Here is a 26,581-nt window from a genome sequence, read left to right on the forward strand (position 1 = left end):
TCATCGCTGCCCGGATGGCGGTCAAAATCGGTGTGGGCAACGCGCGCAGGGGCACCGGAACGTGGGACGACTCGCTGCTTTCCGCGGTGTACGGCCACAAGCAAACGTCGATTTTCAAGCAGCAATCACCCGCGAGAGCTGGCTGTTCGCCTCGTTGAGCTTGAGTCTGTCGCCAAACGCCGCACGAACACGCTGGAACTCGCCGTTGAGCGGCTCGAACTTCTTCGCTTTGAGGAAACTCTCCAGCTTGGCCGCCAGCTCCTTGCTGCACAGACAGCTCTCAAACACCAGCTGCACAATACCGCGGAACGACCTAATAAAGCTCTGATTCTTGCTATCCTTCATAAATTTGGCGTAGAAGCCGTTGTAGTGCATGCTGAACCACGCCCAGATCGTCGCAAACGCCTCGGGCTGGTGTTTCAGACCCACCAGAGCCAGCTCCACCGACGGCGTGTCCATGTTGTTCAGCACATAGTTGAGCGTTTTCTGCTGCAAATCGCTCTTGGTCACGTAGCCCAGCGACGTCAACGCTGCCGTGCGCACGTCGGCCGTGCTGTGCTCTTCGTAGACGTGGTCGCTGACCGAGTCTGGATTCTTCACGATACCAAGGATCTCCTTGTACTCTTTGGCGGAGCCGCCGGCCTGGACGTTGTTCAGCACCGCAGCCACAAGCTTGACCGGGACGGCGCCCTTTGGCCCGTGCAGCAGCTGTTTGTACAGTTTTTTCGCGATCGTCTGCGACCGCGCGTTCGAATAGTCCAGCTTCAGGAGGGTGGCACGCACAGACAGCTCTGTGGCCGGCAATTGTCTGAAATCGAGCCCCTCCCACTCAAACGAGTCCAAAAGACTGCTGATGACCGTGTTTTCCCACGTTGCAACGGTTTTGTAAGTCTTCTGGTCGTCAAAGTAGCTCACTGACAGGATAGATTTGGTGAGGGTGTTGAACAGCGACAGTGCTGCGTTGAACGCCGTGGCATTGACTATCTTCGGTTCTTTCACAATTTTATTCATCAACACCACAAAGCCCAGAATGTCGTCGCCGTCCTGGTACTTTTCGCTGAAAACTGTCGACAGATCAAGAACAACCTGACACTGTTCGATATTGTTCAGTTTTTCGAAATTCGAAGCAATGACCTCATACTGCGGCAGGGAATACTTTATCGTCGCAATAGCGTTGTTGTTGGCGTTCACCAGCAAACAGTCGTCAATCTCCAGTCTTCTATCCGACAACATGTACCTAGCATACGTTCCGTCTGAATTTTTGACCAACAGCGGCACCTGGTACGGAACGTCCTCGACCTTTGACTCCGGGTTGTACAGGAACCTATGCTGTTCCACCAGCAGCTTTTCACCGCGTGTGCTCACCTTTAAGATCGGATAGCCAGCCGTTCTGGTCCACGAGAACATGATGGTGGGGATATCGTGCTTGAACTTGTTCAGGGGGTGCTCCTTCAGAAAAATCCACAGATCGGCCGGCTTGAACAGGCCGTACTTGTTCTTGTTGATAAAGTCGCCGACCGCACTAAAGAAGCTGTCGTAATTCTCACCGGGCGTCTCATTAAACAGTCCCGCGAGCATCCGCAGCACAAAAATGCCCTTGTCGTACGAGTGTTTGCTGAAAGTGCTCTGAATAGTGTCGGCAGGGACGTTCTCCGTATGGATCGGTTTCATGTTGTCGAGTCCCTGGTATCTTTTCATGTTGAACGCGTCGTTGGCGAGTTGGTCGAACCAGACCTGGTTGTCGTCGCTTTCCTCGTTCAGAACCGTGTTGGACATGAACGTCGCAAACGCCTCGTTGAGCCACGTGTAGTCGTAGCTTTCAAACGTCACCAGGTCGCCCATGAACATGTGCACCATCTCGTGAACCAGGACGTTTTTGATCATGGAGGTGATTTTCAGCATTTCTGCGGGCGACGCCGAGTCCGGAGTTAGCAGATGGTCCTTGAGGATCTGTATCATCGACCAGTTCTCGACTCCGCCGTCGCTCAGAAATGGCAATGCGATAACGTCGAATTTCGCAATTGGGTACTCAACACCGAATTTTTGCACGAGTTTCGGCAGCGTCGACTTGACGGTCGCGAGCGCCAGCTTCGCGCGGCCAGACTCGCCGATCTGCGTGTACACGCGCAGCGGGAAGTTTTCCTGCCCGGGAAGGTCGATTTTTTCCTCGAGAAAGTCGAACTCGCCGACAGCAAAGGAGAACACAGAGGTGGTCATTTTCGGCGAGGCCTCGAATACCACGAGCTGGCGGCCTTGGCCTATCGCGCTTGCCGACTCAATCGGCGTGTTCGAGACGCACGTGAACTTCTCGTCCGCCGTCAGCGACAGCTTGAAACTCGTCTTTACCAGCACGTCGTCCACACAGGGGAAGATCAGCCGGGCAAACGACGGCTGGCAGTGTGTCGAGATAATGTACCGGTCGTTTGCGCCGTCCTTGTACTTGGTCTTGAAAACGCCCTTGGTGAAGTCTCTCATGGACGCAATGCCGCGCACAACGCCGATGAAGTGCACACGGAGCCGCAATTGCTCGTTCTGGAGGCTGTCAAAAGTGATGTCTGTCGAGAACCTGACCGTCTCTTTTTTCCTGTTCTGCTCCACCTTAAGCTTGTGTTGAGAGCCGGCCAACAAGTACGCATCGGTAACAACGAGCTCAACAGCATTGAGCACCAGCTGGAACGGATCAGAGCCAGAAAACGAGGCCCTCTCGTTGGGAGCCAGATCCATCACCACCAAGCCCATATAGTTGGCCTTGGAGCTGATATCCAGCGAGAGATCGTAGTTTGTGGGCAGGTACGCGTTGCTGAAGGCCAGAGACACCACCGGAGGCGGCAGGTCTGGTTTGGAAGACGACGACGCTGGCTGGCTGGACATGGATTTTTTTCTGCAAAAATGCTAATAGGAAGAAAATTCACTCACATAGTTATATAGCCATCAGATTTGGCGAGTAGTCTACGATTTTAGAGCTGCCGAAATACATACCCCGCGGTGGATTCCTGAGCCCCAAGCACGGGCACTGTCCGGATTGGGCGAATCGGTGGGGGGAAAATAAGGTTTCGAGGCAGCACTTCCGTTCTGGGAAAAGCGGATGACATAAGAAACCATGGAAGCCAATAGAAAAAAGCTCGGTGGGCCTATATTTTTCTTGTCTCGTCTTTATCCAACACTGGTGACCAGGGTATTGCTTGGATTAGAAAACAGACCAAGTACATTGGAATGCCAACCTTGGGGTTGTAGAAGTTGTTACTGAGCTGAAACGACAAGTTTATCAGGTTACTAGTGTTTCTGATGGTGAAGGAAACAAAGCTATATGATTTACTGAACGTTTCTCCAGATGCCAGTTTCGCGCAGCTAAAAAAAGCATACCGTGCGGCAGCCCTCAAGTTCCATCCCGATAAGATAGCTGCCAGTGGCGAGAGCGAAGAAAAGAAAAAGGAGGCCACCAGAGTCTTCCAGGAAATAACCACCGCATACGAGATTCTCTCGGACGAGAAGAAACGACAGACATACGACGCATACGGAGAAGCAGGGCTCAAGGGCGTTCCTGCCCCAGGCTTCTCGGACCGCTTCCAACAGGCTGAGTCATTTGTTGACCAGTTGTTCCGCTCGTCTCCTACCTCCGATCTAGACGCGCTGTTCGATTCTCTAGCCGGTGGCAGGCCCATGGGAAACTTCCAGAGACGCATGAGGAAGGGAAGAGACATTCTGCACACAACATACTGCACGCTTGCAGATTTCTACCACGGAAGGACGATGAAGCTGAGTTTGACGAAGAAAATCAAGTGTCCAGAGTGCGCAGGTCGTGGAGGCACGCAGCTAGTGCAATGTTCCGCTTGTTTGGGACTCGGAACCATCGTCAACGAAACAAGAATGGGTATTGTGTACCAACGCGTGCAGACAACGTGCCACCAATGCAACGGCTCGGGAATGTATATACCCGAGGAGTATATATGTGGAACGTGCCATGGCGACAGACTAATCGACAAAAAAGTCATACTGGACGTGGAAGTTCCAAAGGGAGTCAAGCCGGGATACCAGGTGGTGTTCGAAAACGAGGCCGACGAGGGCATCAATATCATTCCTGGCGATGTGGTGATAACACTGCAAGAGGATAAGAGACGGCCAACCAAGAACTTCCAGCGCAGAGGTAACAACTTGATAACGTCAGTCACACTGTCGCTCGCCACGGCACTTTGTGGTGGTTTATTGAAGATCGAACACTTGAACAAGCGAACAATAAAAATCTACGTCAACAGGGGGGATCTGGCTAATCCAAACACTATAAAGGTAGCTAAGGGATACGGTATGCCAATTTATGCTGAAACTGACATTGGAGAAACAAGATATGGGGATCTAATTATAAAATTCAACATTGAGTTCCCAAAGATGAACGAGTTATCAGAAGTGCAATACAATATGTTGAGCAAAGCACTTAATCCTAGCTATAAGCCAAGAAACATTTCAAGCTCGTCTTCGTCGGAGGATGTGTCGGTCGAAGACTTTTCTCCTCTATCTGGGTCGACCAGGACCAGTACTACAAGATCCGCGACCGCCAGTATCACAGGATTGAAGGATCCAGCTGAGGCGGCAGAGGAGGATAGTGACGAGAGCGACATTGTATATCTGACAGATTTTCCCGGATTCGACGCCCAATCAAGGGAATGGGACGCTGAGCAACAGTCGAAAAGATTCAAAAGTGGATGACAGGCATCGATTCAGAGCTCTATTCGATAACACTCTTTTTTTCCAGTTTTCGAGACTTTTTCTAGGGTTTGAGTTTGTAATAGTAATAGGGAAAATCAATAGGAGTTACCCGGGTATTTTATTTTTTATTGTATAGCTGGCGCGGGTTGTTTCGTGTTTAGCCCGCGAAATATTCATATAAATAGAGTATTCCCATTGATTTGTTGTTCTATTTTATTACAGCTCAAAACACAATGGACAAATTAAAGGAGGTAGGTAGATAGCCAATTGCACGAGCGAGTACTAACGCGTCAGAAATTGAACAAGCTCAAGCTGGATGCCGAGACCTGGCAGGAAAAGGCTGACGAGTACTCGGCCAAGGTGAAAGAGATGGAACAACAAGCTCTGGAGAAGGACAACCAGATCCAAGCTCTGACCCGGAAGAACCAGGTTCTGGAGGAGGAGTTGGAGAAGGCCGAACAGGAGCTCAGCGAGCTCAAGAAGGTTGCTGGAGACGCTCACCAATTGAAGGCCGCCAACGACAACTACACAAAGAAACACTCGATGCTGGAGGAAGAGCTCGAAGCTGCCGACGCCAACCTGAAGGAGACCACTGCCAAGCTGAGGGAGACGGATATCCGTGCAGAAACCTTGGAGAAGAAGGTCACGTCTCTTGAAAGCGAGAAGGCCGACCTCGAGAACAAGTTTGAGGAGCTGGAGGCCAAGTACAAGGCTGCGCAGGAGGAGCTGGAGTCGATCAGCGCGCAATTGGAGGCCATCTAACTAGAACTGGACCCTCCCTCTGGTGGAGAGGCGCCGAGCAGGCCGTCCAGACTCATTTGGCTGTCTTTGCCCTTGCAGGTGTTATATATTATTTACGAGATGATCAGACGGCATGGTTGAAAATTAATTAATTTTTTCGTACTGAGCATGTTAATATTGATACCTTTATGATTAATGGACGTGTTTGATACTGACTCTGATTACGCCAACCACCCGCCTCCCACGGACTCAGAGGCCGAGTACGAGCCGCTGCCCGTGTACGTTTCGTCGTCGACGTCGCTGGCCACCATGAGCAATAGGTCCGGACGGCCGCCTTCCAACATGCTGCACTCTCGAAACGACTCGCGCGAGACGCTTCTTGAGAACGAAGACCTGGTCAACCAGGTGATTCTGTTTGGTATTTCCTCCACAGCGACCACCGATCTCAACAGACAGCGCAATTCGCTCAAAGAGCTGGGACTCAAAAGACTCTCTCCCAGGGAACACATAGCCGTTGCTATCTGCCGAGATTTCTCGCTGTTGGTGATAATCAAAAACCTGGCTGTTCTGTGGCACTCCTGGTACACCATGATGTACGACGAGCCGTTCCAGATCAACGTGACGTCTGTGCGAGCGTCAGAGTTCTTTCTTGCCGGAATCTGGTGCATGGTGTCTGGATTTCTGTCGTACTCGATTCTGGACGGACTCATGGTGCGGTGGATCGTGATGTATGCGATCCAGGCGGCCATCGTGCGGATGCTGAGCATGTCCCTTCTGATCGTTGCTCTTGTGGAAGTGCTGACGTTCATGTTCAACAACAAGCAGAACGAGTACTGTTTGCCGGTATGGATCTTGATTAGTTGCGTGATGACGCTCATCTACATCATCCAGAACTTTGTCACCTCGAATTTGCGTCTGGACAGCCATTTGCAGGACAAAGACGAGCCCAAGCCGCAAAACAAGGTCCCGCGCACCGTGGACCTCTACAACATCACCGTTTTCGCAGTGGTGCCTATCGGGCTGGCTAGCTTTGTCACCATGATAGGCCTGATCCGGCTGGTCCTGATCCTGCGGCTGGAAGCCGTGATGGAAAAAGATTTGTAGAGCTTCCAGCACTCGGTTATTTTTCGTACTCGACCCAAATCCCCCTCGCACCTAAAATATTTTCATCGATTTTAATTAATTATGGTCGTCCATATCCTCGGAAAGGCCATCAAAGGCAAGGCCAAGGTCGACGTAAGTACCTTTCGCAGTTCTCACTAACTCCAGATCGGACTCGCACACACATTCTTCGGCGTCGGGCTCAAAACGGCCGAGAAAATCTGCGCCAAGGTCGGCCTGTACCCCAGCATGCGGATGCACCAGCTAAACGAAACACAGGTGATGGCGGTGACCAAGGAGCTCACAGACATGACCATTGGGTCGAGATTGCTGCAGCAGGTCCGCTCCAACATCAAGCTCAAGCGGGCGACCGGCTCGTACCAGGGTCTTAGACACGCTATGGGACTGCCTGTGCACGGTCAACGTACCAAGTACAACGCCCGTACTGCTAGACGTTTGAACAAGCTCAACAGAAATCAATAATGTATATAGAATATTTGGACTAAGTTATTTATTGTAGCTACCTACAGAGAACACTTGCCGAATCCATCTCCGGTATAAATATATATAGCCTGACAAAGGAAACCCAAAAAATAATTTGTCTTAGAAAATTCTCTTGTTCCAAAGTGTTGTTCGACGTCTTCCTCCCCCTTTTACTCTTTTGCTCGTTCGTTTCGTGGGTGCTCATCCCTAACACCGCCCGGCCAGTGTCCCAGATGTCTCTGTTGCAAAAAATCGGAAAACACTTCAAGTTCTACACCAAGGGCCTTGTTGCCCTTTGCACCCTGATGATCAGCGCATCGTACGGCGTTCTCTGCTCGGTGTTTCTCTCGCTGATCGGCAAGCGCAATCTCGCCCAGTGGAGTACCGCGCGGTTCTACTACTACCTGTTCAGCACAGTTATGCGCGTCACGATAGAAATCGAGGGTGAAGAGAAACTGAGTGGTCTGCCAGCCATTCTGATCTCCAACCACCAGTCGGAGCTTGACGTGTTCATGCTCGGCAGAATCTTTCCAAGACGCTGCGTCGTCACAGCCAAGAAACAGCTCCAACTGGTGCCGTTTTTGGGCTGGTTCATGACCTTGTCGGGTACCTTTTTCCTGGACAGATCGGACCGCGAGAAGGCCATCCGTGTGCTCAACAAGGCTCTCGACGATCTCAAAGCCACCAGCGGCGGCCTGTTCATGTTCCCAGAGGGAACCAGATCGTACTCCTCGAAACCGACTCTGCTACCGTTCAAGAAAGGGGCGTTCCACCTGGCGGTCCAGGCGCAGATCCCCATCATTCCTCTTGTGGTTTCCAACACCTCCAACATCTACAGTCTGAAGGAAAGAAACTTCAACACGGGAACAATCAAGGTTAAGGTTCTTGATCCGATCAGCACCGAGGGACTCACTAAGGACGACGTGAACAAGCTGGTCGAGGCCACGTACGCGAAGATGGAGGCCGAGATCCGCAGAGTCGGCATGAGCGCGGTCGCCGGCGACGTTTCTGGCGAGTCTGAAGCGCTGCTTTCCGAGGGAGCTCAATAGATAAGTGTGTAATTAGAATTGGCGGTGCAGGAAAATTTACAACTAGAAAAATATATGTTTTGGCGAAAGCGTGCCCAGGACTCGTCTGTCCCAGAGCAAACGGAGCCAGCAGAATCCAACGGCCCATCTGGCCAGGACGGTCTGGCCGATCTCCAGAAAGCTCTCGCCGATGCGTACGCTTCGAAGTCTGCGGAGTCTTCGTCGCAAGCCACAGAGAGAAGCCTTGGCTCCATGAGAGATAAGGCCAGCAAGAGGGCCGAGTCGATTTCGCTGGACAGGTTTCCTGTAAGTATCTGGTTGCAGAAGTCTAACATGCTAGAAAGAAATGTCCTGCCTCACTGCCATGGACGAGCTAATGGAATGTATGTCTTTGGGGGGCCAAGTTCGCAATTATTACCGCTACGGCGACTTGAGCATGTGCGAGAAACAGAGTGAGAAGCTCAACTTCTGCTTTTCCAACTCTCTCAACGCCGGAGAGATCAAGGAGAAAAACATCCAGGAGTTCTACAAAAACCGTCTAGTCGAGCAGCTCAAGAGGGGCAGCAGCGAGGATATCTGGGAGGTGAGAGAAAGATAGACAACAAACAGAACGACATAGAGGACCGTGTAAATAGAGACCCAAAATAATTGTGCTTATTACATAACGTGGGTGTGATCTTTTTGCCATTTATTAAAGGTAATTTATTATTTTGCTTGAATTAAGGTAATTATTTGCCTAAATAATTATCCCTATTCCTTTTATGGAGATGAAAGCCCCTTCCTCAGGTTCCCAGGAGCGTGTGTACGCTCCGAGGACCAACACTCCGGCCGTCGCTGCGCGTTCGAGCCAAATGGCGGCGGCAACCTCCAAGGCCCGGCCGAGGGAGTCTAAAAAGCACGGTTCCAAGAGATACAGCAAATCAAACAAGCCTGTGCTCGTGGACGACTTTCCCTTTGATAGGGCCTTGGGGAGAGGACGGAAAGGCATTGACATAAGTCATCTGGTAGAGTTCCAGCTGCCAGAACATAACCTGGTGACCGACACCGGCCGTCGGCCGGGCTCCAAAAAACATCGTGCTCAGAGTGTCCGGCTGAACCTTACCGGCCGCCAGAATGTGAACGTCAACTACAGGTTTATTGTGGATTATCGTGGGGATTACAGGACGCAGATTTTGGACCCAAACGTGCCTCTGGACGACGCCTCAATTCTGCGGGTGCTGATCAACAAAAACGACCACCAGTGTCCTATCTGTCTGGGAGACGAGTTCATTGCTCCCCGGATGACGCGGTGCGGCCATGTTTTCTGCTACACGTGCTTGTTGCGGCTTTTTGCCGCCTTTTCGACCCAGGAGGACTACCGAGGCCGCGTCAAGTGTCCGCTCTGTTCTGAGGACATTAGAGAAAAGCACGAATTGCTTCCTGTGCTGATCACAAAGATTGACGAACGGTTCGAGCAGCCGTCTGTTGATCAGCCAGTGGATCTCGAGCTCATGTACAGACCTGCCTCGCGGGTCTTTGCCCAGCCGTTCCGTCTCTACCTGGAGAATTGCCAGTTTGACGGCGACATTCCCTGGATACCCAACTCCGCCACTGTCGACAACTTTTTGAACGACTCGCGCTACGTGAAATATTCGAGGATAATGCAATGTGGACCAGACTTCGCCATCAAGTGTTTTGAGCAGGAATTGGAGACGCTCCAGTTACATAGGTCTCTGGACTCCGAGCTTTACGGCGACAGCACACACCACTACGAGCTGGCCGAGCTCAAGATCCGTTCGCACATGGACGCTATGGCGGCTTCCTTTGCGGAGTCGTCTCAGGCGGCGATCCCAGAGTCTCCAGATAGTCTGAGTCTGCATTTCGATGAGCTAACTCTCCGTCAGCACCAATTTCAAGAAACGGAAAAGGGCTTTTTTTTCTACCAAACCTCATTCAACTCTAGCGTCAAGTACTTTCTCACCAATTTGGACGTTCAGATCCTCAGGTCGTTGTACGGCGACTACTCCGCGTTTCCGCTCACTCTGCATCCCATTCTTGAGAACATAAGTTACGAATACTCGCCTCTGACCGAGGAAACCATTGGCAAGTTAAAGTATCTTGGACATTTGCCTGTTGGCACGGAAATAGGGTTTTTGGAACTCGACTGGACAGATCAGCTACCCCAATTTCCTAAAGAGATCTCTGCTCGCTTCAGCAAGAAACTCAGCGAACGCAGTCGGGCGTCGCGAAATAAAAAGCGCAGAGAAGACCGCAGCAAGGCGGCTTTTGAAAAAGAGCTGGAATTGAAAACCCTGCAGTTCTACTCAAAAGAGAACAACCTGAGCTTGACCGATTACGGGTACGGCGAACAGGCGTCGTCACACACGTTTGTGGAGTCTAATGCTCCGCCCTTAGGTGAGGACGTGCTGCTCCCTGAAAACGAGTCCAAATACAAGACCACGGTCTGGGGAACCAGAATCCTGAAGTCCGAGGACCCTGAGTCGGACCATTACGACGCAGAAGCAGAGATGATCATTCAACAGGCCAAAAAGACGGCAAACGCTACTGGAAAAAAGAAAAAGAAGATCGTGTTAAGCTTCACATAATCTCATTCTAGCACGTTTTTCGCAGCGATGCGACTTTTGAGTTTGGAGCTTTTACGGACCTGTGGCGCCACAGCGTGTCCAACTCCTGGCACTATTTTCATGCCGCACTTATTGATAGGCTTGTTCATAGATATCTTGATCTTGTCATGATTATCGAGACCCGGCGTTGGTGTCTCTAGCGTGTCTGGCGTCGAGTTTTCCTGTAGTTGCTTCCCGCGCTCTATCTGCTCCTGCAGTCCGCGCAAAGATGCCTCCTCGTCGCTGCGCACTTTGAGCTCTTTGGTCTCTTTTTTGGGACCTTTATCAATATAAGCTATCGAGTAGCGTTCCGCATCGTACTCTTCGTAATCCTCGTTCTCCTCTACCCTGCACAGCCCCTGGTGTTTCAGAAAGAGCACTAAAGAGGTCAGACTTTTCCACCTCGTGGAGTTTAGATGCACATGGTTTTTGTCCATGATGTATTCCTGGTAGAATCTATTGCTTCCGATGAGCTTTTCTCCGTGGTTTATTCTGAGCAGACGCAGAAAATCACCAAGAAATCGTCCTGAGTACTCCCCGATAAGCGCTCTCGAGTCGTTGTGCGAGTTTTCCAGTTTCGAATTAAGCTTCTTGATATGGGACGGCGACTGTATATGCAGTTTGAATCCGTTTTCGTCCAGGCACTGCTTTTCACATACTTGACAGTAGAACTTGGTTTTCTGCAGCCCTCGCCTGCGCATCTGGCTGGACGCGTATTTGGCTGTTCCGTACTCTGGTCTTGCCATTGGTATTATATTATTTATTTTCAGTTATTTTCAATTATTTCCATTGATTATTAAATAAAATCGTGGTAGCCGTTTTACCTAGAATTCAGCACCACTACTTTCTTATAGCTAATTTACCTGGTACGAGTGAGAATCAATCATAGCATCCATACTACTCCACTTCTTTTATTTCACATCAAGAATGCTGATATTACAGGCAATCATTCAGGGACGAGAAACATGGGTGCAACCTGAACAAGGACAATATAATCTTTCTATCCTGACCCGGTGACTACCAAAAGGCAAACCGACTTAGTGGTAAATCTACCGATCGTCCAAACAGATTAATTGATCGCCCATCAGCCAGTGACAGCGTAAGCAAAGCACTACTTATTTAGCTGTTCTGTCCTGCCTTGTATATTTTTTTATCTCTCCGATAATTTTCATATTTTATTCATGTCTTGCTTAAACGGTCCGGTGAGGCAATTCTACAGCCCGAAGCCCGTGACAATGGATATGCCCAAAAAACACCGAATGCAACTGGTGGCCGTTGCAGCAATAGCATTGGGCCTGCGACTGTACAACATCAGCTCTCCTCAGGTCCTGGTTCCCGAGGAATCCAAAATTCACGACTCCGTGTCAAACTACCAGTCTGGCAGTTTTTTCCTCGCTCCTGATCCACCGCTGCCGGGGCTGATCTACGCGGCTATCGTGTTCCTTGGCCGCGGAAGTGTATCTTGGACTCTGCTTCGATCGCTGAGCGCACTTTTCGGAACAGCTACGGTGCTGCTCACGTACAAAACTTTGCAAGCGTGTCGAGTCAGTCACAAAATCGCACTTTCCGGTGCTCTTCTGGTGGCCTTTGACAACTCGTTTGTGCAGGAGTCCAGACTGGCCACTGGAATCTCACCAACGCTGTTTTTCTTCAGTCTAGCCATAGCCCTGACCAAGACGCTGGACGGGAGCCCGAGCAAAAAACGCAAAGTTGCAGCGCTTCTGGGCAGCTCGATAGCACTAGGATGTCTGGTGGCTTCTAATTGGATAGGCCTGGCCACCGCAGCGTGGATGGCGGTGGTTTTTGTCAGAAGTATATGGCTTCAGGTTGGCGATCTAACGATGAGGCCAAGGACTATAGTCAAGGACGCACTGATCAGAACCAAGTTCTGGCTTATTATTCCGGTGTTGGTCTACGTTTCTGTGTTTGCAGTGCATCTGCGGCTGCTTCCAAACCCCGGCCCCGGTGCCTCGTCGTTGTCGCCTCATTTCCAGCACCAGCTTACTTCTGCTCCGCCCTATATCGCGGACATTTCGTACGGCTCCTCGGTCTCGCTTCGCAGTTTCTACACGGGCAAGTACCTGCACTCTGAGAGCAGCAACTACCCGAAATCGGGCAACCAGCGGGTCACTGCCTCGGAAACCGACTCTGACGGAAATCTATGGTTTGTCGAGCAACGCGTGAAAGCCAACTTGGGCGAGCTGGTGCGCAAAGCCAAGTACATCGAAACAGGCAGGCAAATCCGCCTCTTCCACAACGCTACCCAAAGATACTTATACATCAACGCAGACGAAAAGCCGCCGCTTTCAGAGACAGACTACAACAAGGAGGTCGGCACCATTGGCAATCTGTCGTGGAGCGGAGAGAACTGGCTCAACTTTGAGCTCCGGCCGGCTGTCGAGTACTCCACCGAGCTCGGCTCGAAGCGATTTAGAGCTGTCGAGTCTGTTTTCCAGATCTTCAACGTGAAAAACAAGTGTTTTGTGATGGCTACCGAGAACGCGTTGCCAAAATGGGCAGACAGACACGACGAGGTCATCTGTATCGAGAAGCCAAACTATATACGGTCGTTGTGGTACTTTGACAGGAACATCCATCCAAAGCTAGAAGGAACACCCGTGGAGTATAGAAATCTCACGTTCTGGAACAAGCTGGAGGAAGTGCACGTACACATGAGACGACTCGGGGCAAAACTGCCCAAATGGCAGCTCCAAGACTTAAAACCGTTGCAATGGCCTTTTTTGGAAACAAAGACTCTTCTCTGGAAAAACGGCAGCGACGAGATCTGGTCCACTGGCAACCCGGTGGTCTACTGGCCTGCGATAATGGTTGTGATCGGCTTCGCCAGTTTCAAGGCACTGCAGTTGGTCACCACCAATCCGTACAAGCCTGCAAAATGGCTACCGGACGCCATCGAATTCGACCACCATGCTACGGATTTCCTATTTGGCTTTGTGCTCCACTTCGCCCCGTTTGTCATGTCGCGTCACAAATGCGGCCCGGAAAACTATCTTTTCGCGTTATATTTTGGAGTCCTGCTCTTTTGCCAGTGGCTCAACTATCTCCAGGTCGACAAAGCACTGGCTGTGCTTGTTTCGTGTCTGGTGATTGCATATAGGTCTTTGTAAGCACTCAATCTCTAGTCTGCGCTATTCCCTCGCTCACCTGTACTATCAGGTCGTCCACCATGCTTCCCAGTTTCTCTTTTCTCTGTAACGTTTGTGCTTTCTGTTTCTCTATTTCGGCCAGCTCCTGAGACAGACTTTCTATTCTTTTCAGTTGCTCGTCTTTGCTCACACCCACCCCAGGAAGCGTGTCTATTATTGTGAGGATCTGCCTTGTTTTTAGTATTATGTCGGACGTTAACTCTGTCAGATTCGCCTTGAATTCTGTTTCCGGCGGCGGATTGTGATCAGGGTCCGGCAGCATCTCGTCTCCCTCGGTCAATCGCACGGCAGCGTGGTTCTGGTCGACATACGACAAGGACGCAAAAAACATGTCCGATAGCTGATCGAGACAGATCTGCAACTGTGTGAGCCTGTCTGTCATAATAAATATTTATTTTATTTTATTTTATTTTATTTTATTTTATTTTACTTTCGCTTATTTACCGGCTATGGACTTTTACTCCAATTTGGACTCCCGCTCGTTGGACAGAAACACCCCAACGCTGTTTGAGGTGATCAGTGCCAAGGAGCTCGAAAACCTGCTTTCTCCAAGTATCCGGTTTGTTCTGGTCCACTACGCCAACAAATACCCCCGCTATCTTATCAGGATCCTGAACCGCTTTGACGAGCTGAACCTTGCCATCAGAGGGCTGGTGGAGTACTCTTTTCTGCACAATTGGAATTCTACATTTATTGAGAAGTTCTACGGGCTCAAACGATGCAATCAATTGGACCTAACGCTCGAAAACCCGGTTACGGGACAGCTGACCAAATACGAAACCCTGAAACGGCTGAGAAGGAGCCAGGTCGGAGTCTCGCTCGTAGAGGTTGTCGTGGTTCCCTACCTGAAAGAGAAGCTGGATCTGCTGTACGACAGTCTATTGCCCGAATACCTCATGCAGAAACTGAAGCCTGACGAGAGCAAGAAGGATCTGGCCAAATACTGGTTTCTCAAATTGTATCCGGCGATTTCGACGGTGTTGAAGCTGATCAACATCGTGTTCAAAGTGTTGTATCTGTCGGGCAAGTTCAAGTCCACGAGTCTGCTCCAGTACTTGTTTGGAATCCAGTACTCCAGACTCAACCAGTTCGACTACAGGCTGGCCGAGCAACGCACCGCTGCGTATCTCCAGGGCGTCTCCACAGAGCCTAAGTCCAGTCGCATACGGCCGATCTCGCTCTCGGAGTCGGTGGTTGCCGCCTACTCGCAGGTGGCGTATCCGCTTAAAAAATCGCTTTTATTTGGCTCAGAGTCCGTTCTGCCCGTGTCGATCTTCCTGCTCAAATTCCTCGAGTGGTGGAACACGTCCGACGTTAAAAAAAATTTCAAGACAGACACCGTCACGGAACGAACGCCGCAGGTGCCGCCGCTGCTAAACAACGAGGTGGCCGCGTCGCGCAGGATGCGTAGCAGACTGGTCACCAAAACACCGAATTGCCCGCTCTGTCACGAGGAAATCCACAACCCGGCAGTGATCGAGACCGGCTACGTTTTCTGCTACAAGTGCATCTACACGTTTCTGCGCGAGGGCGATGAGAACGCGGGCAAGTGTCCTATAACGGGAAAACGTCTGGTTGGCTGCAAGTACAGCCAGTCGGCGAAGGAGTGGAAGGTGACGAACATAAGAAGATTGATGATTTAATTTGATATGTATTTATTCACCCAAATCAACGATGTACTTCACGTGCTTGATAAATTATGTTATTCACTTTCACTGTCGTCTATGCTCTCCCATTCAACATAGTGCTCCTCCACAAGCTCCTTGCAGCGTTTGAGAATGAGCGGGTCGAACGGGAAGTACGCCTCGAGGTCGAGGAATTCCTGCTTGCTCTCGAAAACAGAGCCGGCCTGCATGTTTTTGATTCCGTTGAGTCTCTCTCTTTTGTTGCGCTCGATGATCGAGAAACAGTAGCAGAGGTCGACCTGCTGCGCGAGCCGCGCGAAAATCAGCACGACGGTCTCGTTGCAGTATTTGAGCGGGTTGAAGCCCGAGATGATGAGCTTGTTGAAGAATTTGTCGAGGTTGAGCTCCCACTCGTCCTTTTCGTTCTTGAGCTCTCTGTGGCGGAAGCAGAAGATGTACAGCAGGCCCTGGAACACGCAGTAGAGGATCTTGAACCGTTCCATGCCGCCGTGGCCGTTGGAAATTTCGTTTTCGCGCTCGGCTACGAAAACAGAGCACCACGACGTGAGGTACTTGATCACAAACACCAGCTGCTGTTTTGAGAGACTCTTGGCTCTCGCAATGAACGACGACACGTACTGCATGGCCTTGACTCTGTTCGAGCCGATCTCGTTGACGTTGAAGACGATGTCGATCAACATGACCAGAAACGAGTCTGTGAGGTCCGGATGCTGCTGTGCAACATAGAACATGAGATATTGGATGCATCGGGTATAATGTGTTGGAAGAACGTGCGACTTGAAGAGCGTGGCCAGCGTGTTGAACAGGGCAATGCCCGCAGATAGGTCCTGTTTGAAAACGGGCGCCGTGGAGTCCATCAGCAGCCGCATCACGCTGTCCAGCTTCGACGACAGGTTGCTGACCTTTTGTATCTCGACCTGGTACTCTTCCTCGTCCAGGAACTCGTCTTCGTCGCTGAGCTCGTCTGCGTCGTCTGCGTCGTCGTCCTCCTCATCACTGTTCAGCGCCTCTTCCAGATCCTCGTCGTCCAGCTCCTCCAGCTCGTTCTGCAGCTCCACGTCCAATTTAATGCAATTTTCCACGATCAGCTGCCAAACGGCGTGGCGCACCTGGTCGCAGTAGCCGAGCAGAAAAAGGAGATTGCGCACGTAGTTCACCAGGTCGGCCTTGGGAGCAGTCTTGTTGGGGAACTGACGCTTCAAGATGCCCGGAATGGCGTTCGTCGAGGTCGGAATCACCTGAATAATATATTTGAGCGTACTATGGTGCGAGTCGAGATGCTCTCTGCGGGTGAAGTCGCCAACAAGCATCGTGGCCACCTCGCTCCACCACTTCGGTATTCCAGATACGAGTACAGACAGAAAGGTGGAATATGCCCTGGAAAAGTCGGCGCTCTCGTACTCAAACCAGTCGATTTTGAGGAGCGCCTGCACAAGCGCCACGCTGGCCCTGTTGTCGAGTCGCGTGACCTCGCCGGTCAGAACACGCAGCATTTGCACCAGCTTGTCCGACGAGATCGACTCGGTATTGCTTCGAGGCAGTGCGAGCTGTGCGGCCAGTGCGTCTATAGCAGAGTAATCGTCCTGAAGTTAGTGGGAAAACACACGTGTCACGGTACTTACCTTCTCCATCCTGTCGAGGGCGGAACGGACCAACGAACTATACACTTTGCCCGAGAAGTCTGGATCTGAGGCATGTTCCTCCTGTACGTCAGAATCGTGCTCCTCGCTCACGTCCAGCTTTCGCCGTTTGACGTCCTCATTGTCCGAGTACCTTCGCTTGAGCGTCTCGTCGATGAGTGGTGCATTCTGTACAGACATCATGTTTTGCATTAAAGCGCACAATGCAATTTGGTCTGATAGTGTTATTTGCCTACAAAAAATTTTCAATCTTTTTTTTTCAGATTAGGTAATGACAGGCGATAATAAAGCCATCATGGAACACCATAAGACAGGTTTGGCATCTCTGCACACCTCTGAGCCTTGAATTCAGGGCCGATTGCGCGGAAAAGTACCCTGCTGGATGCATTGCCCACTCGGGCCGCGTTGGCAGGACCCCCGAATAGCGGTAAACCCTGTCACGCACAAACTAAGCGTTCGATAGCACAGGCTTTGGTTGTCTGTTGCGCCCTAAAGACCCCAAGTTCCTGCTCCGTGCACGCATAAGGTACTAAAACGGCACCGATATGTAGTGCGGAACGGGGCCGCAAAAAAAAAAACTCGCGTGCGACATTTTATATAAAGGTGCCTCTGCCTCATTTACCCCATGCAAAGATGCCCGAAAAAGTCGCCCTCCAAAACCAAGTCAATCGGCTTCCTTTTCACAAGCTGATGATAGCCTTTTCCGCACTGGCACTTGGCTTATTGGCGTCGTTCCTAGACCAAACGTCGATTTCCGTTATCCAGCCTAAAATCGCAGACGCCTTAAATGCTCAAGCAACGGTTTCGTGGGCAGGCACCTCGCTCATGATCGGACAGACCTCGTTCCAAATTTTATCCGGACGGCTGTCCGACATCTTCAGCCGCAAAGTGCTCCTGGTGTTCAGTCTGTGCCTTTTGAGCCTGAGCCAGTTGGCGACCTGTTTTTGCCGCACAGCCACACAATTGTATGTTTTTCGGGGTTTTGCCGGAGTAGCCAACGGCGGTATCACCTCGCTGAGCATGATATTTGTGAGCGACCTGGTGACTTTGCAGCAGCGTGGCAAGTACCAGGGGATTCTGGGATCCTGTGTGGGGCTCGGTAACGCCCTTGGTCCGTTTGTGGCGAGTGGATTTGCAAGCAGTGTCAGCTGGCACGGGAATTTCTATTTCCTGTGTCCGCTCACCGCGGTCATCGCCGTTGTCAGCGCGGTGTTTGTGCCCTCGCCTCCAGACTTCCAGATCAAATGGTCTAATTTCAAGAACATCGACTACTACGGTTTTTTCACGAGCTCCATTGGAATCATCCTGTTCTTAGTTGCTATTTCGGGCGGCGGAAACACGTACGAGTGGGACTCGCCGCTGGTGATCAGTCTGCTCACCATCGGCGGAGTGTTTTTCCTGATATTCCTGTTCACACAGTGGAAAATCTCCCGCCTGCCAATGATGCCTCTCAGGGTGTACAAAACACCGAGCGTTGCAATCATGATGACGCAGAACTTCTTATTCGGAATGGTGTTCTTCGCCAACATGTACTTCATGCCGCTCTACTTCCAGCTGGTGCGGGGATGGAGCTCCTACCAGTCCGCGTGTCTGACGCTTCCCATGGTGGTTGTGCAGGCGCTGACCAGTACGATCTCGGGAATTTTGATTTCACATTTCCAGCATTATAATTTCATTATTATTCCAGGGTTCGGACTCTGGCTACTGGGGCTGTGTCTGGAGTTTGCGCTTTTCACCAAATCAGTCCCAATGGTGGGGATCTGTTTCATCGTGGTTGTCCAGGGACTTGGAGTCGGGTCCGTGTTCCAGCCCACCATCATTGCGCTCCAGGCACATACCCGTCTGCCCGATCGAGCAGTGGTGATTGCGACTAGAAATTTCAACCGTTCTGTCGGTGCTGCCGTCGGCATGGCTTCGTGCTCGGCAATCATGTCCAACCAGTTCCGCAGCAAGCTGCGCTCGTCAAATGTTGGATTGACCAGCGAACAGATAGAAGAGTTGAGCAAACACATTTACGCAATAGACTTGACCGTTTATAGTCCCGAGGTCCAGGATAAGTTGCGCGACATCACTTACCACGGACTGCGCACGGTGTTTATTTTCTTTATCCCGCTAATCGGAGCCTGCTTCCTGTTAGGGTTCCTGATTCGAGATCGCGGGTTGCGGGGAGTTGGCGAAAAGAAAGAGCCGCAAAACTCGACGGAAAGTGAGCAGAGCAAAGAACAGGAGTCTGACGATGAGCAGAGCCAGGATGAACAGAGCCGCGACGAGCAGGGAGAGGATACCACGGAACGCAAGTAAGGCTCTGCGAGACAGTGCTGCGTTGTCAGCTCCTTGCGCTCGGGACCATCCTGTAGCTTTGGTGTTGATGAGGCGTTGGCCATGTTGACGTCATCTATGTAACTCATTAATTCGCATTGATCGCTTAAAAGAGGTTCAGTATTCAATGTCTGGGTATGAGAAAATCTGTATGATGCTGTTTCCCAATATGGGCACAAGGGGCACCATCCCTTCAGGTAGTCCCCGATTGTTGAAAACAGATAAAGATTGACTTAATGCAATTCAGCTGCCGAAATCAAGTACTGTGCAAACTTACTATCAAAATGATCGCCCCTTATTGGCGACAAGTCTGGCTGGAACAGCCACGCTCCTGTGATGTGACTGAAATGCATCTCTTCCACAAGGCATCTCCCACATGACGTTTTGACAGACGGCCATCTTCGGCAATCAACATGAGTGGTACCTGCCTCAGAAGATGAGTTTCCTAATTTAAATATATATATCTGAATAAGAAAATATTTATGCAGCAGAAAAATAAATTAACGTTCCTCTATTGTGTATGCGCGGCTAATAACAATGTCACGTCTACTAGGCTAAATCTGTACATTTCCACAATAGCCGCGGCGGACAAGGAGCGACAAGGTGTCAGGATGCAAATCGCAGCCGTGGGCCAGAAGCTGGTCTAGCCGGAGCCAGCTCCTGGGTCTCTGAAACAGGTCAATGACGCCCACACCGCTCACCTCGTTGGCAGAGAGATCCAGCAGTTTGAGTCCCTTTGGGCACGAGGTGTTCACCATTTCTGCCGACAGGCTTCGCAGTGCCGAGTCGGTGAGATTGGTGCATTGGATAAGTGCCAAGGACTCCAATTGCGGCACAGCTTGCAGAAACTCGCGGAAGCTTACCGGACGCGTGGATTCACTCGGGATGCGAGTGTCAAACGCACTGCGAGTGAAAATAAGCTTGTAGTTGGCCTTGAGCTTGAGATGTCGTAGCTGGTGATTTGTGCTCTGCAGGAGCAGAAGCAACTGGTGGAAATTGAGCGATGTGTTTTCCAAACTCAGAGATTTCAGCCGCGCCAGAAAACGCAGATCCACGTCTGAGACAGAGCTTGCAGGCCGCGGGAGCGAACTCTCCCGCATAGACAGACTTTCCAGAGGTACCCTGTTCCGGGAGAGCCATCTCAAATACTCTCCCAAGGTCAATGCGCCGCAGGAGTCCGCCGAGAAGTGTTCAAGCTTTTGCAGGCGCTCCAACACTTTTTGCATGGTGACAGCCTCGACATCGCAATTAATTAAATGAAGACTTTGCACGTTATCGGCGGTGAAATTCGCAAATAGCACACGCATCAAACGTCTGTTCAGTTTTTCGTGCAGTTTGGGACGCACCATGATGACCAAACTGCGAAGTTGGGGCAAGTCAATTTTGCTGGGCTCGCGTCGGACCAATTTAGAGAGAACCAGGTCAGTGATGACTATGTTCAGTTTGGTTATGTTTGCCCCCAAATAACCAAGCAACTCTGTCATCCCAGCTCCGTTCTCCACAACGGGCAAGGAAAGCGACAGTTCTTTCAGGGAAGCACACATTTTCCGGCCTGTCGTGCTATTGCTGAGAAGCTTAGCGAGCTCGAAATTGTCGTATTTCGCCAAACTTAAATTCAGCCTCTTCACTTCAAAGCCGCTCGACAACAGCTGCTTGAGCATGCTGGACTCCTCCACCGCACGCAGTGAAAGCGACAACGTCTCAAACGAGCGACACTGGCGCGACCTGCAGAAGTTGAGAAATTTCACTAGCTCTTTAAGAGTTAAGTTTCGTTTCAGGACCGGACTGTGCAGCAGCCTCGGCATGCTTTCGAGTGCTTGTTTCCATCTGCGACTTACCAGAAGACAGCTCATGATGCTTGACTGGTCCAGGTGCGAGAAAATAGTAGCCTGGAGCTCGAAAGGCAGGTAATTTAGTGGATCGTAGGACTTGACCTTCCTTCGCTTCGCAGCGGGATCTCTTAAGCTTTTCTGACGCAATTCCTCCATTTCTGCCGTCATCTTCTCAAACAAGCGCTCATTGATCTGAAGCCGGCTTCCGTACTTGGTTTTACCCCGCTCCAGGCGACGAACACCAGCCTCGAGCACCTCCAGTGCGTCCTTGTCGCGGCCGGCCAGTGTGTGTATTTTTGATGCTCGCAAGTAGCTCTTGCACTTGTACGGCTCGAGAGCCATCTGCTGACGCGCGTCTGCCAAGGCGGCGTCCAGGTCGCCCAGCTTTTGATGGCATGCCGCACGCGAGTCAAGCAGTAATCCCAGCTTACTGCGCCATTGGTTTTCTCCTTTCTTCAACTCCTCCTGCGCGATGTCAACGGCTCTGGAAAGCACACGTCGGGCATCTTGGTATTTGCCTTTTTCGAACAGATGCAAACCTTTTTCCACCAGATCCATGCGCGTATTAATTAGCAGAAATATGGTAAATAAAAAAACAAAAAAATCTTGCCTCTAGTAACTTAATCTTCCCTTTGACACCATTGCTCATCTTTTCCTATTTTTCTTTGTTGCCGGCTCCTTGCTTTTTGCCTTCTTCAGCTCGACCGGCTTCGACCCAATGTATTTACCGTTCATCTCCTTGAAGCACCGTAGATAGTCGTCTGGATCGCTGAACGAGACGAACCCGTACCCTTTATTTTCGCCCTTCTTGTGGTCTTTGGGAACTTGCACTTTCGATACCGAGGGATACTTTATTAACGAGCGCAGCAGAAGCTCCTCATCAACGTCCTGGCCGAGATTGCCCACAAAAAGTCGGAAATGCGAAGGGTCCCAATCGGACTTGGAGGACTGCTTAATGTCCTGAAGCAACTGGAGCGAGTTGTTGATTTTCCTGTCGTCGGCAATATTCAGTTCCTGGTTTGTGTGAAGGTACCGCGTGGCCTTGGTGCCGGCAGCGGCCCGTCGGTCGGACGTCTTGGTGGTATTAATTATCTTTTTGTGCGAAGACATGAAAAATAAATTCAACTAATTTTTCTTCTCCTCATGATACTTGTTGGAATACACAGGAATATTCTTTCACGGCCAGCGTTCGGCCGTGTTTTGCGGCCAGGTGTTTTGCTCAGGATGTACAGCGTGCCCCCGGATCTCGAGAAAACGATCACGGCAAGGATCCCCGGACAGGCGAAACAAACAAATAACCTCTCAGACAGACTTCCTCGGTCACTAAGGCTCGAGAAGGAGGCCATGCCGTCTCTCTTGCCGCATCCCAACGCGCCTGAGCCCTCCAAGTACCCTCTGGCAAAAATGTATGCGCAATTGAAACGATCAAATGAGCCAGAGCTCATATACGAGAGCGAGAACCACAGACTCTATTTTGTCTTCTGCTACTGTTTTGGTCTCGTCTTCCTTATCTACGGCATCAACGTCCTTTCTATTGGCCACGAAATGGCCATGAACATATACGAGGAGAACGAGAACAATTTGAGTGATCTGCATAACAATCTGCGCTTGGGAATGCATTTGTCGATCGTTGCAGCAGCAGGAATCCTCACGGCGCTGTGTGGAGTGGGTTTTGCGCTTGCTCCATCGCGACTGGTCCGCAGAATGTGGTATCTTCCCGGTGGTGATGCCAAGGAGCCGTTTGTGCGGTTCACCTCGCATCCTGTGCTTCCATACAAGCCTACACCGGTCCACACGATGCCTCTGTCCCATCTGCGCAAAAACAAGTACGCCAAGGTGTACACGGGAGACGGGTTCTACGGCACTGGAGACTCCATCTTCATCTTTTGGCTGAACCAGAAGGGATCTCGCGCGCCATGGCTGATCGATAGAAAGGGATTTTTCTGGGGCGACGGACGCGTGTTTGATCTGCTGTTCAGCGACGACACCATCGACTACGTGGAAAGAAGCAAGAAAATAGACGAGATGTACGGCGATCTGCTGAAAAAGAAGAGAGAGAAGGATGCACAGCTGAAGAAGGAGCACGGGTTTGGCTGGCGGACCAAGGCTGCGAGCCAGCTGATGGTGGAGGATATAAAGAAGATCCTCGACGCTGACAAGGTTCCGCAGGTGAGCGAAAAGGGTGAAAAGGTGGACAAGAAAAATGGCAAATAGATATTATCTGTAAATAAAAATTCATCATGTATGTAGCCAGATCGATGCAGATACTAAAAAATATTTCATCCCCAAATAAATTGAATAAGAACAGTTTAAAATCAGCACTCTGGTTGTCTACTAGCTAATCTATGTTATTCTCTATAAATCACCCGTCACTCCCACTCCGGCAGTCTATCCACGCCGACCAGCTTTGAAATCACCTCCGCGTTCGCTCTGTCCTTCACCTCGTCCGAGGTATCGTCGGGACGGCCCACCAAGCCGCGCGGGCTGGAGTTGACAATTGCTATCTCGTGATCGACCAGATATCTCCGCTGCTGTTCCACGTAGTCGTTGCAGAACGTGCCCACGTTCTTGAACATGTGGTCGTTTGCGTGGCAGACATACAAATCCATCGTCTCCAGCACAAGCATGTCCACGTCGTAGGTGAGATCGTGGCTACCAAAAATCCGGCCGGGCGTCGTCAGCACCTCCGGGTTGAGTCTAGCAGGGTCGACCTCGTACAACATCGGACGGACCGGCCTATACTCCTCAAACATGTTCTCAAACTCTCCGATCGGGTCGCGTTGCAACCGCAGCCCGCCCATGTCGTCCAGAAGCTGCGATCTGAACTCGCGCCTGTCGCAGAAAAGCGTCGCGTAGCTCAGCGAGTCGTGTTTTCCTGCACCGCACTTTGCCTGTCCGAACAGCTTGTGGAAACTGTTTTTTCCCTCCAGCTCGTAGTATGCGGCCAGCATCAGGTTTTCGAAGTTTTGCTGTTTGTCGAGCAAAAACGCACTCTCGTCCATCGTGTACTCTGGCGTCCGTGGGTTCAGACGGACCACCTCGTAGTATGCAGGGTTCAGCGTGGTGGCGTACTTGCCTCTCCAGCTGAAAAACCCGTACTGAGTCCCCAGCCAGCTCTCAAACATGTCATCCGGCGACACCGCAGCAAACACGTTCGAGTCCATCCAGAACACCTTTTCGTAGGAGGACGCCAGCAGCAGAAACGGCACCAGAGCCTTGTCCTCCAGGGATTCCAGTCTCGGGGATATTCTGTCGCCGTATCTATCGGAAAGCACCACACACTGAGCATTCAGCGACGGAAACACGTTCTCGCACATGGCCTGGTTGTAGTCGCTTTTTCTGCGCAAAAACACCTCCACCGGCAGCGTGCTGCCCGTGCGTCTAAGGGCCTTGATTCCTAGCAGAGCCGTCCATGTGCGGTAGCCTCCGCCCAGCATCACGTAGCCGTTGTGGTTGTACAGGTCTGGGAACGGGTTACCGCCCGGGATGGCGTCCGCCACCTGTTTGTGGGCACGGGAGAGCTTCTTGATCGACTCCTCCGGATATTTCACGTCCAGTGAAGAAAAGTCTGCAATTTCCGTGCTGCACTCGAGTTCCAAATCCTGGTCCTCCAGCACCACGCTGTTCCGGTCAACCACGTCCAAAAACGCCTCCATCAGCTTGCGGAACACCGTGGCCGAGCCGTGGCGCATGTCCTTTCTCGTGTAGTAGATTTTGATGATGTTCGGCTTGCGCTCCGCCAGCTCCTCGTACACTCGCAAGGAGGCCAGATACCGGTCCTCGAGCTCTTTTTCCTGGGCAGCGTACACGCGTAAGACGTCCAACTGCTGGTCGTCCGCGAGTCTCTGCTGGTCCTTGCTGAAACGCGCTGCCTCAAACGTCTTGATCGCCTCCAGATCAGCCGGAGTCAAGCCCCGTTTGGGGGTAATCTCGTCCAGAGGCTCAGCAGACACCTTGGGGGCCGCCGCGGCCGTTCTGCTGTAGAATGCGCCGAGCTGCAGCAGCAGAATCACGGCCAATACTATGCTCGCCGTGGTGAGTCTCGAGTACAGTCGGGAGGTTCTCATACGGCTAAAGAGATTTTAGTAACTTTTTTTAGCTTTGCTGCCCCTGACTATTTATTATTGCCGAAATATGCATCTGCTGTGCTGTAAGATCTGCAAAGTAGGCTTGTAAAATAATATTGTCCTTTTCTTCTGAAACCATGTTTGTGGCCAAGCCGCTACTTTTGTCTGTTCTCTCGTTCGTGCTGGTTGTGCTCGTGCCGTCGCAGTACCTCAAGGCCGCCCCGAAGCCCGTCGATCTGCTGGCTTCCACAGAGCACAAGCTGCTGCAGCACCACCCGTTTTCCGACGGGGCTGCGGAGCGCACTATCTGGCAGTTCTGGGAGCGTGGCGAGCTTGTTCCTGAGAACCTGAAACCGTTTGTCGAGCGCTGGCGAGACATCAACGCCCCAGACTACGCCCACCGATTCCTCGGCACGCTGGCTGTAAGAAAACGGGTCGACGTGTGTTTCGAAAACGAGCCAGAAGTGCTCCGGGCGCTGGACCTGCTGCCGCACGAAAAGCTCCAGCACGAGTTTCTCAAATACCTCCTGATCTACTGCGAAGGCGGGCTCTACGCAGATATCGACACAGACATCTTCAAGCCCGTCAGACACTGGTTTGAGCCCAGAGTGCTCAACACACAGCTGCTGGTGGGTGTCCAGACGGACCACAACACCGAGAACTGGGCCGACCTTTACAACAGACGGCTCACGTTCGGGACGCACATTTTCGTGGCGAAGAAACACCATCCGTTCCTCGCAAAGCTGATCGGTCGGATCGTCGACTACGTGCACAAAAATAAGGCAAAAATCCAGGCAGCCAACTGGGAAGACCGGCTGTCTGCGCTGGACGCTGCGTCCGAGCCCGTCGCCTCGTTCACCGGACCTTCCATGTTTACAGACGTTCTGTTTGAATATCTAAATTCGCAGGACTGGAAACTCGTGTCCTCCGTGTTCAAGGAGGAACAGGCGTACCTGTTCCCGAACGAGGCGTCCGCTACGAAAAAGGACAGCGTCGGCCGCACAGAAAAGCAGAACATGCCCGTCTACGGGCCGGAGGTGCCGAAGAACTCAAAGTTCTCCTACAAAACCTTCTCCATGGCCGTGGGGCCTGTGCAAATCGACTCCACCGTCATCCTGCCGCCAATCTCGTTCAACGGCCTGCTGGACCTCAACGATGCCACCGGCGGCCTCCAGTACGACAACGACAACTCCATCTCCAGGGGCTACGCGTCGCTGTACTATGCGAGAAAGCTAAATGAAATATAGTTTATA

General features: G+C 51.4%; 18 protein-coding genes across 18 annotated transcripts; 11 read left to right on the top strand and 7 right to left on the bottom strand.

The window, feature by feature from the left end:
* Positions 1–114: 114 nt before the first annotated feature.
* Positions 115–2,871, bottom strand: KL928_001342 (uncharacterized protein; the record flags this gene model as incomplete). Its single annotated transcript, XM_043201697.1, has 1 exon — positions 115–2,871. The coding sequence occupies one exon, from the start codon at positions 2,869–2,871 to the stop codon at positions 115–117; it is 2,757 nt and encodes a 918-aa protein (XP_043061801.1).
* A 414-nt stretch (positions 2,872–3,285) lies between these two features.
* Positions 3,286–4,701, top strand: KL928_001343 (uncharacterized protein; the record flags this gene model as incomplete). Its single annotated transcript, XM_043201698.1, has 1 exon — positions 3,286–4,701. One exon carries the CDS (start codon positions 3,286–3,288, stop codon positions 4,699–4,701), a length of 1,416 nt encoding a protein of 471 aa, XP_043061802.1.
* A 233-nt stretch (positions 4,702–4,934) lies between these two features.
* KL928_001344 (uncharacterized protein) lies at positions 4,935–5,463 on the top strand (the record flags this gene model as incomplete). Its single annotated transcript, XM_043201699.1, has 2 exons — positions 4,935–4,952; positions 5,014–5,463. The coding sequence occupies 2 exons, from the start codon at positions 4,935–4,937 to the stop codon at positions 5,461–5,463; spliced, it is 468 nt and encodes a 155-aa protein (XP_043061803.1).
* Positions 5,464–5,637: 174 nt separating this feature from the next.
* On the top strand, positions 5,638–6,935 carry KL928_001345 (uncharacterized protein; the record flags this gene model as incomplete). Its single annotated transcript, XM_043201700.1, has 2 exons — positions 5,638–6,170; positions 6,488–6,935. The coding sequence occupies 2 exons, from the start codon at positions 5,638–5,640 to the stop codon at positions 6,933–6,935; spliced, it is 981 nt and encodes a 326-aa protein (XP_043061804.1).
* Positions 6,936–7,445: 510 nt separating this feature from the next.
* Positions 7,446–8,075, top strand: KL928_001346 (uncharacterized protein; the record flags this gene model as incomplete). The annotated part of the gene is made up of 1 exon (XM_043201701.1): positions 7,446–8,075. The coding sequence occupies one exon, from the start codon at positions 7,446–7,448 to the stop codon at positions 8,073–8,075; it is 630 nt and encodes a 209-aa protein (XP_043061805.1).
* Positions 8,076–8,129: 54 nt separating this feature from the next.
* KL928_001347 (uncharacterized protein) lies at positions 8,130–8,510 on the top strand (the record flags this gene model as incomplete). The annotated part of the gene is made up of 1 exon (XM_043201702.1): positions 8,130–8,510. The coding sequence occupies one exon, from the start codon at positions 8,130–8,132 to the stop codon at positions 8,508–8,510; it is 381 nt and encodes a 126-aa protein (XP_043061806.1).
* Positions 8,511–8,821: 311 nt separating this feature from the next.
* KL928_001348 (uncharacterized protein) lies at positions 8,822–10,639 on the top strand (the record flags this gene model as incomplete). Its single annotated transcript, XM_043201703.1, has 1 exon — positions 8,822–10,639. The coding sequence occupies one exon, from the start codon at positions 8,822–8,824 to the stop codon at positions 10,637–10,639; it is 1,818 nt and encodes a 605-aa protein (XP_043061807.1).
* Positions 10,640–10,641: 2 nt separating this feature from the next.
* Positions 10,642–11,403, bottom strand: KL928_001349 (uncharacterized protein; the record flags this gene model as incomplete). The annotated part of the gene is made up of 1 exon (XM_043201704.1): positions 10,642–11,403. One exon carries the CDS (start codon positions 11,401–11,403, stop codon positions 10,642–10,644), a length of 762 nt encoding a protein of 253 aa, XP_043061808.1.
* Positions 11,404–11,838: 435 nt separating this feature from the next.
* On the top strand, positions 11,839–13,785 carry KL928_001350 (uncharacterized protein; the record flags this gene model as incomplete). The annotated part of the gene is made up of 1 exon (XM_043201706.1): positions 11,839–13,785. The coding sequence occupies one exon, from the start codon at positions 11,839–11,841 to the stop codon at positions 13,783–13,785; it is 1,947 nt and encodes a 648-aa protein (XP_043061809.1).
* A 4-nt stretch (positions 13,786–13,789) lies between these two features.
* Positions 13,790–14,206, bottom strand: KL928_001351 (uncharacterized protein; the record flags this gene model as incomplete). Its single annotated transcript, XM_043201707.1, has 1 exon — positions 13,790–14,206. The coding sequence occupies one exon, from the start codon at positions 14,204–14,206 to the stop codon at positions 13,790–13,792; it is 417 nt and encodes a 138-aa protein (XP_043061810.1).
* A 67-nt stretch (positions 14,207–14,273) lies between these two features.
* Positions 14,274–15,467, top strand: KL928_001352 (uncharacterized protein; the record flags this gene model as incomplete). The annotated part of the gene is made up of 1 exon (XM_043201708.1): positions 14,274–15,467. The coding sequence occupies one exon, from the start codon at positions 14,274–14,276 to the stop codon at positions 15,465–15,467; it is 1,194 nt and encodes a 397-aa protein (XP_043061811.1).
* A 59-nt stretch (positions 15,468–15,526) lies between these two features.
* On the bottom strand, positions 15,527–17,293 carry KL928_001353 (uncharacterized protein; the record flags this gene model as incomplete). The annotated part of the gene is made up of 2 exons (XM_043201709.1): positions 15,527–17,034; positions 17,119–17,293. The coding sequence occupies 2 exons, from the start codon at positions 17,291–17,293 to the stop codon at positions 15,527–15,529; spliced, it is 1,683 nt and encodes a 560-aa protein (XP_043061812.1).
* A 507-nt stretch (positions 17,294–17,800) lies between these two features.
* KL928_001354 (uncharacterized protein) lies at positions 17,801–19,411 on the top strand (the record flags this gene model as incomplete). The annotated part of the gene is made up of 1 exon (XM_043201710.1): positions 17,801–19,411. The coding sequence occupies one exon, from the start codon at positions 17,801–17,803 to the stop codon at positions 19,409–19,411; it is 1,611 nt and encodes a 536-aa protein (XP_043061813.1).
* A 572-nt stretch (positions 19,412–19,983) lies between these two features.
* Positions 19,984–21,819, bottom strand: KL928_001355 (uncharacterized protein; the record flags this gene model as incomplete). Its single annotated transcript, XM_043201711.1, has 1 exon — positions 19,984–21,819. The coding sequence occupies one exon, from the start codon at positions 21,817–21,819 to the stop codon at positions 19,984–19,986; it is 1,836 nt and encodes a 611-aa protein (XP_043061814.1).
* An 87-nt stretch (positions 21,820–21,906) lies between these two features.
* Positions 21,907–22,371, bottom strand: KL928_001356 (uncharacterized protein; the record flags this gene model as incomplete). Its single annotated transcript, XM_043201712.1, has 1 exon — positions 21,907–22,371. One exon carries the CDS (start codon positions 22,369–22,371, stop codon positions 21,907–21,909), a length of 465 nt encoding a protein of 154 aa, XP_043061815.1.
* A 114-nt stretch (positions 22,372–22,485) lies between these two features.
* Positions 22,486–23,475, top strand: KL928_001357 (uncharacterized protein; the record flags this gene model as incomplete). The annotated part of the gene is made up of 1 exon (XM_043201713.1): positions 22,486–23,475. One exon carries the CDS (start codon positions 22,486–22,488, stop codon positions 23,473–23,475), a length of 990 nt encoding a protein of 329 aa, XP_043061816.1.
* Positions 23,476–23,630: 155 nt separating this feature from the next.
* KL928_001358 (uncharacterized protein) lies at positions 23,631–25,328 on the bottom strand (the record flags this gene model as incomplete). The annotated part of the gene is made up of 1 exon (XM_043201714.1): positions 23,631–25,328. One exon carries the CDS (start codon positions 25,326–25,328, stop codon positions 23,631–23,633), a length of 1,698 nt encoding a protein of 565 aa, XP_043061817.1.
* Positions 25,329–25,465: 137 nt separating this feature from the next.
* KL928_001359 (uncharacterized protein) lies at positions 25,466–26,575 on the top strand (the record flags this gene model as incomplete). The annotated part of the gene is made up of 1 exon (XM_043201715.1): positions 25,466–26,575. One exon carries the CDS (start codon positions 25,466–25,468, stop codon positions 26,573–26,575), a length of 1,110 nt encoding a protein of 369 aa, XP_043061818.1.
* Between the last annotated feature and the right edge of the window lie 6 nt (positions 26,576–26,581).

This window comes from Ogataea angusta, assembly GCF_019207475.1.
Source record: "Ogataea angusta isolate 61-244 chromosome Unknown 61-244_NODE_2_length_1002155_cov_89.706849, whole genome shotgun sequence".
Taxonomy (NCBI): domain Eukaryota; kingdom Fungi; phylum Ascomycota; class Pichiomycetes; order Pichiales; family Pichiaceae; genus Ogataea; species Ogataea angusta.